The sequence below is a fragment of the Bos taurus genome, chromosome 10 (assembly GCF_002263795.3).
Source record: "Bos taurus isolate L1 Dominette 01449 registration number 42190680 breed Hereford chromosome 10, ARS-UCD2.0, whole genome shotgun sequence".
NCBI lineage: Eukaryota > Metazoa > Chordata > Mammalia > Artiodactyla > Bovidae > Bos > Bos taurus.
The window spans coordinates 57,936,151-57,950,456 of NC_037337.1; the positions used below are offsets into that span (position 1 = coordinate 57,936,151).

A 14,306-nucleotide genomic window follows, 5' to 3' on the forward strand; every position below is an offset into this window, starting at 1 on the left:
AACTAGTTAGGTGGATTTTGTATTGATCCAAGCAAGAGCTAATGATAACTTAATAGAGGATAATACAATCAGAGATGGTGAGAAGTGGATGGGCTCTGGATAAGTTTTTAAGGTGAACATAAGAAGGCTTGTTTATATGGGGGTATGAGAGAAAAAGAGAAGTCAGGGATGGTGGCAAAGTGTTTGGTCTGAGCACCTAAAAGGTTGGAGTTGCTGTTTACTGAGATGGAGGAAATTCAGGCCGAGCAGGTTGTGCATGTAGGGGTGGAAGTGTTGGAAGAAGAAGGGGGTGGAGTTCCATTTTAGATATTTAAGACTGAAATGGCATTTTCGACATCTGTCCTCAAAGCACAGTTGACACAAGTGATTCCTGCCCCGTAGATACATGTCCAGTGACAGCAGCGTAACTAGGATCCTTGGCTCATTCCTTCTTTCTCAGCATGAGGCTTACGGAGAATAGTGTCCTCACAGGAGATTTTCATAGACTAGCCTCTTAATTTTAACTGTCCTGTCAGCTTACAGAAGAGAAGAACTCAGTGGGCTGCTATGTCTGTCTTCTCATATTTTTGTTTCACATTCTTATCAGTCTTTTCTCATCCTGAAACTGATTGCTCGCTGATAATTAAAGCACAGTATTATTTTCCTTAAAACATCAGGGCTTTTTTTTTTTTTTTTTTTATCTCTTTTTTCTCTTTAAAACCAAGTAATATTGATTGCTTGATTTGGTATTGTTTTCCTCCACTGTGAATGGTAGAGCAAATAAATTTTATTGATTGTTTCATTTGTGGGTTTTCTTAAAATAAATTTGAGAGTTACATGCATAACCTTAGTGTAAGGGAAACGATATCCATACTAGTCAAAGCTACATAAACAAATAACTATATAAGCTTAAATCTTCCGGTCTCCCTGGACCTCAGCTTATATCCTGAAATAGAACACTTGCACTAGATGATGTAGCTTTACATTGCAGACATTCTTTGGTATGCATTTGTTTCCATTTGGTTCATGGGGACTAATGCAGAAGTCTTTTACTCTTTCCAGTGAAGGGCAAACCATGGTGAGGAGCTTGGAGAGATGCAGAAGGAGCATAGTATAGACTTTTCATCTGGAAACTAAGAGATGTGGAGTGTAACAACTTACCTCTGCTTTAACCTTGGATAAGCCATCTGACCTCTCTGCATTATCGTTTCCCCCAACCAAGAAAAGATAATATTTATCGTGCTTACATCAGAGATGAAAATTACCTGAGATGATAAACATAAAAAGCATTTTGAAAAATACTATTTAAATCTAAGCTCTTACTATTGTCACAGTCTTCATCATCATGGAGTCTCACAACTCTATTGCTAGGCCTTTCCTTAGGGTGGGCCCTTTTTGCATGTGTTTAAGCAGTCTCTGAAGCTTCACTCTAGTTTCATTGGCCAAGTGGATGCTGGCAGTTATAGATCATAAAATCTCTCCTGTTACTGCCTGTGACTCACCAGCCATGTGGTACCAATTATTTCTACTTATACAGATATGAAGTAGCACATGCTATGTGATAAGGAATTTTATATATTATATATATAGGGACTAACTTGTATTAGTAATTAGGAGCTACAATGTTTAGAAATATACTGTGTGCCAAGCATGGGATCAGGCATGTTACCTCTAATTTCCTTGTACCCCTGGGAGCAAACATCATCACTCCTGCTTTACAAATGAGGAAACTGAGGAAAGTAACTTTCAGACCATTGTGCTAATAGTATGTGGGAACTGAGGTTTGAATCCGGCTCTGAGTCTCCAAAGCCTATCTTCTTTGTTGTTTAATTTTCTTACTTCCAATTACATGACCCTATTTCTATATATCCATTACTGGAAAAAACAGGCTATTTCTTTTATGGCATCTTTACATTAATTTCACAGGCTCTATACTGATGAAGGGCTTCCCTGCTGGCTCACTGGTAATCTGCCTGCCAGTGCAGGATACATGAGTTCAATCCCTGGGTTGGGAAGATCCCCTGGAGAAGGAAATGGCGACACACTCTAGTATTCTTGCCTGGGAAATTCCATGGACAGAGGAGCCTGGAGGGCTACAGTCCATGGGGTCACAAAAGAGCTGGACATGACTTGACAACTACACAATAACAACATACTGATGAAACAGGCAAGTCAAAGTGACATGAGAACTGACAGTATATGACATGACTTCTTAGCAGAAAATGGGTGTATCTCTAAGGAACACTTGTTTTCATTTCCTGAGTAATCTTTCTGCCTCTGTAGCCCAGCTTTCATTGGTGCACAGCACAGTCTTATAGCAAATATTTCTGCTTAAAAACTAATAGGACGTATTGTCTTATTTACTTATTATCTAGTAAGTTTTAGAGTTTAAATCTTTTCTTCTTGGGATTAATCAAAGGCAGAAATCTTGGAGAAACAGCAGAGCCTATCTTAATGCTTGGCAATAATAAAAATGTAGAAAAACCTTGCACCTTCTAACAAGAGAAATAGAGACTACAGTCTCAAGTAAAAGCCATATCACAGTAAATACATAACTTTGGAAGAAAGCATTTTATTATACTAGCTTAATATTTTTCTTTTTTTTTTTAATCAAGGGATTGAATAAGGGAGAAGCAATTAGATTGAGTGCCTATAAAAAAAATAAACCTCTAGATTTTGTTTCATGAGAATATGTTCACTTGTAAGCTAAAAATTAGACCATGGCAACACCTGAGAGTTAATACTGAGGTGAGTGGATATAGTAAATGTATTCTGTGTGAGTCAGGCTGGCAATATTTAGTTTCCTCATTAATGACTTGGATATGAATGGAAGGTATGCTCATTAAGTTTGCAGAGAACAAGATGATGGTCTTGGAAATATGAATAGTATTCAGCATGAGCACAATAAACTAGAGAGATTATGTTTTTAAACAGTAAAGTTCAGAAGGAAAATCTGTAAAATAATATACCTGATACAAAATGAAATCTTGATAGATATAATCTAAGGAAAGGCTGGACAGACCAAACAGATACAGATTGAAGGAAAATATACTAAAGTATAACATCTCTCTCTTTCATCAACCCAGAGTGGATATTCTATCCTTGAATAATTTAGTTCCTGGGGTTTCAGGTGCTTCTCCATAGTTTAATTCTATTGCCTTTTCCTGTACAACCTTGTTTCTCATTATTATTATATATGAGTCAATTCAGGCATCACCTTCTCTAGAAAGCATTTCCTGGCATCTCCTCCTCATATCTACCTCTCCGTCTCCATGTTTTCATAAGATCCTGGGTAGACCTCTTTTCTTGTAATTGTTGTTGTCATTGTTTAGTCGCTAAGTCATGTCTGACTCTTTGCAACCCCATGGATGTGTAACCCGCCAGACTGCTCTGTCCATTGGATTTCCCAGGCAAGAATACTGGCGTGGGTTGCCATTTCCTTCTCCAGAGGATCTTCCCAATCCAGGGATCTAAATTGCATCTCCTGCACTAGCAGGCAGATTCGTTACCACTGAGCCACCAGGTCCACTATATTTTGACTATAGTTTTCAATCTGTCTCAATAGGCCATGACTGTAGAGTCTTCTATCTTCATAAAGTGTTTGGCATATTGTGACTACTCATTTCATTGTTTAATGAATGAATGAAGCAGTATTTTTGGGTGGTAGCTTTTGATTCACATTATAGCCTCTGGAAGTACTATTGACTAAACAGATCACAAGAGTTCACTTTTACTTCAGGGCACCCAGTACCCAGGCCATTTAGGATCATTGCAGAGACATTTGAGAGGACTGGCTAAGCTAGAAATCATAAATTCTCAGTTCCTGCAGCCTTAGGATACTCCAGATTGATTTGTCCTTGATGAAGAATGGTAAATATGTATTCCTTAATTTGGTTTTATCAGGTCCTTGAAATGATATCTACATCCCAGTAGTAAATGAAGGGTCTTATAAGGACGCGAGCACCTTAAGGATCAGCTAATCAAAATTTGGAAGAACAATAAATTATTATTTACATATTTGCACACTTTCAACATTCTAAAACTTAGAGCTCAAATAAGTAGAGTAGGATAGACTCTGATATTCACCTTAAAACCATAAAGTTTTTTATCCTTTATGTTTTTGGCTGTTTTCTCCCTATTTCTATTATACTTTTCCTGTTTTTCCCTCTTCATATCTTTATTATGTATTACCCTTCTTCCTTTTATGTCTCTAGTTGTCTTTCTTACTTCTACCTATCTCTGCTTTTGTCTCTTTTTGACATTTCATCCTGTGGCCACATATAGCTGAACAACATTTTAAAGATGACTGTACATATTTTATACACATTTCTATTTCCTGTTCTTCATTTAAAAGCAGGTAGAAAGAGCTTACATTTTTTTCCCTTTGTAGCCCTGTGTTGATTTTGACCACCTTAGATTCAAGGGTCCTACAGAGAAGAAATGTTTGGCCATGTCAAATATAGCCCTTTAAGACCATCTGAGCATCTGTAGGCCTGTCCTTTTTCAGTTGTACTTGATCCCAAGAGTTTACCTGGCTTAGAGTACAGGCTGTGGCATATCCAACATCTTAAAAATCAACTCTGGAGTTAAACTTTTAGTTTATAGTATTAATACTTTAGAATTAAGAAGGACTTTGGGTGCTATTTAATCATTAAAATGAGGGAAACTGTGACCCAGAGAGGGCATGCAGTTGCTCAAAGTCATGAAATTGGTAAATGACAGGTCAAAGATCAGAGCCTGATTCAGAGAAATTTCTATAATTGAAGAGTGGTGCTTATTTATATACTGGAGTGCTCTACTAAGCTTGGGGAAGAAGGGAAGCCTCTGCCCAGAAGCAAGGGAATATAATAAATATTGGAGTCCCTTAAAAACTGCTGGTCATGTGGATCCTGGATCCTAAATCTCCTGGAAAAGAAAATGTATCTGGTGTGCTTGAAATCACCGTGTGTATGTGTGTATTTGTACAAATATGTGTAATCCACCTGAACAATCCTTAACCTTATCTCCTTTCAGAGTTCTCTTTTTCCCCATGGTATAGGAAAGGGCTACTACATAATGAAGTTTAAATTTTTTGATATAACATTTTATCACGCATGCCTGCATGCTCAGTTGCTCAGTCATGTCTAACTCTTTGTAACCCCATGAACTGTAGCCCACCAGGCTTCTTTGTCCATGGGATTTTCCAGGCAAGAATACTGCAGTGGGGGTGCCATTTCTTTCTCCAGGGGAATCTTCCCGACTCAAGGATCAAACCTGTATCTCATGCATTGGCAGGTGAATTCTTTACCACTGAGCCACCTGGGAAGCCCCAACTTTTTATCATAAAGACTTGAAATAGTATTTGAAAGGCAGTACAGTTTAGGATAACAGTTCCCACTAATATTTCCTTTTCATCAGACTAGTGGAAGCCTCTTCACCTTGTTTATTGTTGGAAGGCATACTGGGAGAATTTTGTCAAGGTAGCTGTCACGCAGGGGATAGTGACAGAACTGATCATGCAGGAATTAAGAAAAGATAATTTGTCTAATTATATTATAGAAGGTAATCCAAAGACTGTTGATATGTCCTTTGATTACTGTATCTGAGAACATTAAAATGTTCTAAATGACTGAAAAAGAGAAAGGTGGTATTGGTCCTACAACGAGAACTGGTTAAGAGTGATTTATCTTGAAATCATTTGTACAGATGCAGTGAGAATATCTGAGTCTAGAAATTCAAATAAAAGGGAATGAGTTGATGACTGTGAGATTTAAGGATTTTTTTTAGAAATGAGAATTATATGCAAGCTTTTACTGTTAAGTATTAAATATTCCTTAGTGTGTCACCTAGGTCCTAATTTTCCCCATAGTATGGGAGTCAAAGTGTCAGAACAGGCTGTTTACTGGCCCTGGTAGTGTGATGTGAACTACTTAATCAGGCCTGAGTTGGATATTCCCATTGTACTTTTCAAATTTTCTAAAATAATGTGTTAAGTCCCATTTCTCAATGAAAAAACAGCCCTTATCATAGAAAAATCTTTGTACTTTGGAAACTTATTGTGAGTAATTTTGATTCTACCACTTTGGTTTCTCTTAAACCCACCTGCCTGTCTCAGTCAAGACCACCACAATATTTGTTCAGACTTTCATATCTTTTCATCTGGATCCCTTGCCACTCATATCCACATTGCTGCCAGAGTGATTTTACTGATTAGATTGTTTATTTTCTGTTTAAAACCCTGAAGTAGCACTCTGTGACCTTTAGGTAAACTTCAAATTCCTTAACATCTCATGTAAGATCTTTGTGATCCACTTCTTATTAACCTCTGTGGCCTTATCTGTCATTACTTGATGTTCTAGCCAAATTGAATTATCTAATGTTTCCTAACTTCTCATGCATCTGAGCCTTCGCTTATGTTATCTCCTTTCCCTGGAATGTTTCTTTCCTAACTTCTTCCCTTGCTTTCTCTTACTCATCTTTCTAGACTTTGCTGGATCATCTCTAGGGAGCCTTCCTTGATCACCTCTTCTTCTCAATACATTACATTTATTATAGTCTTTAATTATTAGTTTGTCTTTCCTCTCAGACCATCAGTCACTGGAGGATACAGATCATAGCTTTTAAACTTGTATCCCTTGTATCTAGCACTATGTTTGGTGTGTAGTAGGTGTTTGCTAAGTCCTTGTTGGATAAGTAAATATCTTTTAAAAGATGAAAAGGTCATCTTCTGTAGTGAAATAACTTCCCAATCTTGTGGCATGTAGGATAGTTCCACTACAAACCCCTGAAGTCATCTTGTCTCTATAAATTAAGGGCACAAAGGATACCACCTTTATGAACTTGTTCAGTTAATTTGATGGGTTGTAGCTGATTGCTAGTTTCATCTCAGAAAGTTTTAGTTCCTGCTTCTGTCCCAATCAAAGTCATAGCCAAGGCAGACTTATTCCTAGACTCACTTTCAGTCAGTGCACATTTACTAAGCATTTGTGATGTGTAGACTCTGGACTAGGTGCTGGATATTAACAGTATGGTAATATAGGTCCTTATCCTCAAAGAAATGTTAGTCTTATGAGCCAGTTCATCACCTAGAGTTTTGAGTCACTGTATGAGTGAATTAAAGAAGTATGTAATAGTAGATAGTCTTTGAGTTCTAACATATTTGAATGAATCAGCCAGCAAATGAACTGTTTATTCTCTGGTAATGAGGGTACTTTAATGAGAACTGGAATTTGTGAGAGATACTACTTTATGGACTGTTAGCCAGTAGACTATTTGTCATTTTAATTAAGTAGTATTTTCTTCTAAATTCACTTGCAGTAACTCCTGTCTCTTCTGAAGGTGGTTGACAACAGTGCTGTAATATACAAAAATAATTTTATTTATTAATAAAGTGATATATTTGAGATATGTACACACAAAAAATTCAGACTGTTACAGATTCATTCTTAGATGCAATGCTCTCAAATTAATGCTTGATATCTTCTTCTCCTTCTCTATTCATTGTTACTTGGTAAGTTGTTATTTTTATTAGGAAATGTCGTTCTTGGGTTCCTTCTCACAATTTTGCATGTGTGAACCAGCAAGAACTCACCTTGGCTCATTGATGAGAACACAGAGAAAATGATGTTAATCACATTTAGAAGTGGGCAGTAATGTCAGTTACTCTTCTTTGTTTTACAGAGATGAACGAAATCAGTCCATCATTGTAAGTGGAGAGTCTGGGGCAGGAAAAACAGTTTCAGCTAAGTATGCCATGAGATACTTTGCAACAGTCAGTGGTTCTGCCAGTGAAGCCAATGTTGAGGAAAAGGTGTTGGCTTCCAACCCCATCATGGAGGTAAGACAGCAGCAGCCACGGCCTTCTTACTGTATCCTCTCCATAAGAACCACACTGAAAAATTTGATTGAAACATCACATGTCAGAAAGTTTGGGACCTCCCAACCACTAAGAGTAGGAAAATACTGTTCCTGATATTAGTAAGAGATCTAGGAAAAGTAAAAATTCAGTAAAGTAGGCATTTTAAGTCAAGTCCAGCTATAAAGGATTCCACTGTATTCCATAAACCTGTGTTTTTAACCTACCACTACATTGTTGCCTCCAAGTAGCTGGCAATGGCACTTCTTTTCCTCAGTTAATGGAGTTGTATCTATTGCTGCTTGTACTGGAAGTATAAGCTACTCCTTTCCCCCCAGTCCTGAGCTTATTTAAGCTCCTTCTAAAATGTAGGATTCACTATGCTCAAGCATGATGAGTTTTAGTCTTCCTTTACCCACACTTTGTTTTCTGTATGTAGTCTAACCTGTTTAGCTGTAAGTTTTTATATTTTTCCAGGTAGAACTATAAACTTAAATCATGATCTTGGAAACATTTTTATACATGTTTCTGTCAAGCATATCATACAGTTTTAGATTAGAAAACGAAATTTACTAATATAAATTCTTGAAAAAAGGAAGATCTGTTAAAAGATGTCCTTTTTCCCCCCTTTTGTTAATTTAACTTTTTAAAAAAATTTTTTATAATGTTGTGTTGGTTTCTGCCATTCAGCAACACAAATCAGCCATAACTATATATACATCCTCTCCCTCCCTGGCCTCCCTCCCCTCCCCGCCCATCCCATCCTTCCAGGTCATCACAGAGCTACACAGCTCTGTGTACACAGTTCCTGTGCTACACAGCGACTTCTCACCAGCTATCCATCTTACACCCAATCGTGTATATATGTTGATGCTACTTTCTCCATTTGTCTCTCTCCCTCCCCCAAGAGCATTCTCTAATGGAGTCCATCTGTATCTCCATTCCTTCCTGCCAATAAGTTCATCAATACCATTTTTTCAGATTCCCTATATATGTGTTAATATATTTGTTTTTCTCTTTCTGAGTTACTTCACTCTGTATAACAGGCTCTAGGTTCATCCAACTCACTAGAACTGACTCAAACCCATTGAAAAGATATCCTTTCAAAAGTAGACTATATATACAAAGTAGACATGCTCAGACCAAAGAAAACAGACCTTTTCATGTGAAAATTTGAGTATTTTAGGATTTGTAACTGGAGGATTATTTGTGTATTGAAGTGATTTTAGGAAAGTTACATTAAATGGAGAAAATAAGTCTCAGTAAATGGAGAGAAATGACTTTGGACATGCAGAAACAAACCTTTTTTTTTTTTTTTTACAATAATCCTAGTCAGCATTCTTTATTCCTCTTTCTTTCCCTTTGTCAAGTCTTATTTGTCACCCAAACACAGATGGCGTTTAGAACTGGCCTGGTGCACCAGTGATACAAGTGGTTTTTGCACTAATCAGTCCAGAGGTAATTGTGCCTGGTGTGCAGTGCTGTGTGTGACACTTCATTATAGTATGCTGTGACCCCTTGCCCACAGGGCTACCTTCTAGAGCAGCAGGACTTCTTGGGATTGAGAAAATAAGAGATGTTGGGGAAGTTAAGAGCCTCCTGGGCTGGGGGAGCTATGGAAAGAGAACTGGAAATGTTTTCTGAAATAGCATGGACAGGAGAAAACAGATGCTTATGTCAAAAGAAAGTAGTAAAGATCTTAAGAAAATATTAAGATTTTGAAAGAATTTAAACTATATAGATATAATGGTAGATCCTACTCATGTTACTATTGTGATAATATAGTCTATATAGCCCATTTCTTGTTTTGGTTTAGATAACAGCAAGGATTTACTTTCTGCCATTCTTTTTACTGTTTTTGATCATAACAACAAATTCTTGGTGTTCAACAGTAGTTTAGTCCATTCTTAATCCCTAATGTTAGAAGATACCAAAGTCCTGATTATGATGGTATTAGGAAACCCCATCTCTTCTAGATTCAGACTGTATAATAACATATAAGTCTGGAATGAAGCTTCTGGAATATGTCTAGTTGAATGGAATATTTTATGACCTTCTATATTCTAAAAAATAACTACATTTTTTCCTACAACACAGATTTGTATTATGTAGGAGTGATATTAAAAATTTGAAATGGCTTCAGATACTACTTTTTAAATACAGTTATAAGGAATTTACCTCATTTGCTAGGAAGAACAAAAAAAGATAAAGACAGCAGTTATACATTTAAAAAAATTAATTTATTAAAATTTTTAATGACAGCAGTTATGCTTAGCTGCTTCTTTCTATAATATTGTTTAGTTTCTCTGCAGGAATTTGGATTAATAAAATTTGTTAAAGAGATAACTACTTTTCAACAATTACAAATAAGGGCATCCCAATTTGAAAGGTTAAAATGGAATATAGGGCTGAAAAATGGTGACAAAGGGTTTACAGTTACAGGAAGAAAACATAGGTAAAATATTGAATATGTGGCCTAGAAAATTTGTAGCTTTTAAGCCTGGCTCAGGATTATGTCTCTGTATCAGAGCCCTTTACTGTGATGTCAAGAAAGGCATGTCTATGTCTCCAGTGATTACAGTCATCCCACACCTTGAACATTGTAGCCCAGTGACTTATGGGATTTGCACATTATCCTTTGGAAAGCCAGCAGCAACTCATCCTCAGCATAGACTCCTTTTGCAAAATGCAAATGATGTACAGAGAAATAAATGATTCTTTTTTGCTCAATTTTATGACATTTGCTTTTTCGCCCTTCTTATTCCCTAGAAATTTTTATCCTAAGATAGGGACCAGGAAAGTGATGGGGGCACACTGGGTCTTAATAGTTCTTTTTCCTCTTTAATAAATTGTAGTTGAAGATTTCCATCTCCATTTAGTAAAGAAGAATAATGCACTCAACATGTCATTGAAATCAGTAGTGAAATCAAGACCACAAAACTTCTTTCCTTTAACAGTTTCTTGCTGATTGAAATGAAAAGAGCATTAGGGAGGCTGTTATAAATACAGTACTTGTAAGGCTGATGAAACACTTAGGGGAAAGGACAAAAGGCACTATTTATATCCAGAACCTTGTGTCCATATCGGGTTAAAGGCTTAGAATCATATAGTTTTATTTTTGAAAGGGATGCTACTGCTCATCTATTCTAGAAGCTGAAGCTGAATGGTTCTATGAAGACCTGCAAGACCTTCTAGAACTAACACCCAAAAAAGATGTCCTTCTCATCATAGGGGACTGGAATGGAAAAGTAGGAAGTCAAGAGAGTACTCTGTTACCTGTACTCCAGTTACTTGGAGTAACAGGCAAGTTTGGCCTTGGAGTAAGGAATGAAGCAGGGCAAAAGCTAACAGTGTTTTGCCAAGAGAATGCACTGGTCTTAGCAAACACCCACTTCCAACAACACAAGATATGAGTCTATCCATAGACATCACCAGATGTTCAATATTGAAATCAGACTGATTATATTCTTTGCAGCTGAAGATGCAGAAGCTCTATACAGTCAGCAAAAACAAGACCTGGAGTTAACTGTGGCTCAGGTCATGAACCCCTTATTGCTAAATTCAGACTTAAATTGAAGAAAGTATGGAAAACCACTAGGCCATTCAGGTATGACCTAAATCAAATCCCTTATGGTTATACAATAGAAGTGACAAATAGATTCTAGGGATTAGATCTGATAGACAGAGTACCTGAAGGACTATGGATGGAAGTTCATAACCATGTACAGGAGGTGGTGATCAAAACCATCCCCAAGAAAAAGAAATACAAAAAGGCAAACTGGTTGCCTGAGGAGGCCTTACAAATAGCTGAGAAAAGAGAAGTGAAAGGCAAAGCAGCTCCTTGGGCTTTGAAATCACTGCAGATGGTGTCTGCAGCCATGAAATTAAAAGACACTTGCTCCTTGGAAGAAAAGCTATGACAAACCTAGACAGCAGAGATATTACTTTGCTGACAAATGTCTTTCTAGTCAAAGCTATGGTTTTTCCAGTAGCCATATAGAGATGTAAGAGTTAGACCATAAAGAAGGCTGAGCATCGAAGAATTGATGATTTTGAACCGTGGTCTTGGAGAAGATTCTTGAGAATCCCTTGGACTGCAAGGAGACCAAACCAGTCAATCCTAAAGGAAGTCAATACTGAATATTCATTAGAAGGACTGATGCTGAAGCTGAATATCCAGTACTTTGGCCATCTGATGCAAAGAGCCGACTCATTAGAAAAGACCCTGATGCCGGGGAAAGATTGAAGACAGGAGCAGAAGGGGATGACAGAGGACGAGATGGTTGGATGGCATCATCAACTCAGTGGACATGAGTTTGAGCAGGCTCTGGGGGATGGTGAAGGGCAGGGAAGTCTTCCGTGTTGCAATCCATGGGGTTGCAAAGAGTCTTACACAACTGAGCCACTGAACAACTACTGCTTGTCTGTTCTAGTCAGTTAACACATGAGGACACTAATGCTCTTCAGAGGATTAAATGATGCAAGTTGGTGGTAGGGCCTGCTGTGATACCCAAATCTTCAGACTTGTATTTCATTTACTCCTCTACCATTCTTTGCTATATGTTGATATACCTTATACTTAAAGACAAAAGGATCTGTTTCAACCCTGGCAATTCACTGCTTCTTCTCACAGAGTGTAGTGATTTGGGCAGGTCCACTCCACACTCTGAGGAGATCCAAGGGAGGTGACATGTGGAGGTTGGGATAGGAGTTGGGAGGGAGGAGAAGCTGTGGACCACCCTCTCCCAGCTCGCGTAGTTGCTGGGGAAGGTGCTGAGGACAGTGCCCCGGAAGCACTCATTGACTCTCACTGCTCTGCCACTGCTACCACATGTGACCTCATCTGCTCTTTGACAGAGTGTGTTGTGTTGAAAGAAAACTTTGCATTGATCCATTAGTTTCATTTTCTAAACAAAATAAAATAATAGGAATATATGGAGATTCCTCTATATATTGTATATGGAGATACACAAATTTTTGTTGTGCATTTTGTAGTGTCAAGTTTTGCTGAAAAAGTAGTTTCCAGCCATTCTTTCCATCTTTAATGTTAATCTTAAATTTAGCAGTGTTCTCATTGTCAGAACAGAATAGGATAATACCTGTCATATTCCAGAGACTAAACATGTTTTCTTTGATTGATCAGAGATTCTAATGTGTTAACTTTTGTGGCTGTGCTACTACTGTTTTTATCACTTGTGTTTGTATTGCCGTTTTTTTTTTTTTTTTTCTTATGTTGCTTTCTTAATGCTGCAGAACATTCTCATATCTTTCTGCTGCGGTTTCAGTGTACTAATCCTAGTAGTCACAGGCTTTGCATAGGGAAAGATATTAATTATATGAAATTATCTAATTAAGTGTTTAATATATGCACTGTGTGAACCCTTGCTTTTCTAACTGTAGCATGCTTTTTGCTTTGCCTTGAAGGTAAAAATTATAGAAGCATGTCACCTAAATCAGAAGGCAGTGCATATGCCATTTAAGTGTTTAAGATTATAGTAAAAATTTAGCAGAAATTTACATTCTCTACATTCTGTAGCAGATGTCTCACAAGTTAGATACCACTATCAAATTCAAAGCCAAATTTTACTGTCTCTGGTTTCTGAAAATTGCTTTGAATTGAGGGGGTAATTACTAACACTCCACTAATAAGCAATCCAGCTGAAACAAAGAGACCCTGAACACCAGGGCAATATTTCCAGGAAAATATTAGTTTGTCTTAGCCAGTTTATTTACAGGAAACAGACTACATTTCAAGAAATCAAAAACTTAGTTATTTAACTAGGATGGCTTGTGCCTAGGCAGCCCCTGGTCCCATCCGTTCTTTTCCTTTGCTGACATGAATGAGTGTGTTCCATGCCTTCTTCCATGGTGAAGACCTCCCAACCGCTGGCCTTCTGTCTGCTGTTTCTGAAAATCACTTGTGTGAAAATAACAAGGCTGATACCGACTATTAGTATATACCTGTGTGATTGTGCAGTGACAAAGCATGCAATTTGCAGAGGCAAAATTGGTTCTGTTTTTAAAAGAATCACTTTTAAAGGGTTGTGTTCACCTCTGTTCTGTCTCTCCCTGAACAAATCTGTTCATGTCAGGGCATGAATTACACTTCTAAAACCGTATTTTTTTCCCCTTGTTTTTCAGTCAATTGGAAATGCTAAAACAACCAGGAATGATAATAGTAGCCGTTTTGGGAAGTACATTGAGATTGGTTTTGATAAGAGATATCGAATCATCGGTGCCAATATGAGAACTTACCTTTTAGAGAAATCCAGAGTGGTGTTCCAGGTAAGCCAGGCCAGTATACATACAGATTGCTGTATCATTCCAGAGCTCACTTTATTCCCAGATTCTCTTGAGCATGTTATGTCAGTATTACTACAAACTACATCTGGACTGAAACATGTGAAACAATGCCTGTCAGAGAATATCCCTTAGACTAATAGTCTTGGGACTGGACAGTGATTTAGGTTTAATGATTTTTGCTGTTTCCTCC

General features: G+C 37.5%; 1 protein-coding gene across 5 annotated transcripts in view; it reads left to right on the forward strand.

The window, feature by feature from the left end:
- The window catches only part of MYO5A (myosin VA), a 205,627-nt gene that overhangs the window by 87,236 nt on the left and 104,085 nt on the right, over window positions 1-14,306 (forward strand). For all 5 annotated transcript variants that reach the window (XM_005211877.4, XM_005211879.4, XM_024998029.2 and 2 more), the window contains exons 5-6: window positions 7,639-7,795; window positions 13,955-14,098. In XM_005211877.4, coding sequence (XP_005211934.1) covers window positions 7,639-7,795; window positions 13,955-14,098 — 301 coding nt within the window. The remainder of the gene's footprint in view (window positions 1-7,638; window positions 7,796-13,954; window positions 14,099-14,306) is intronic.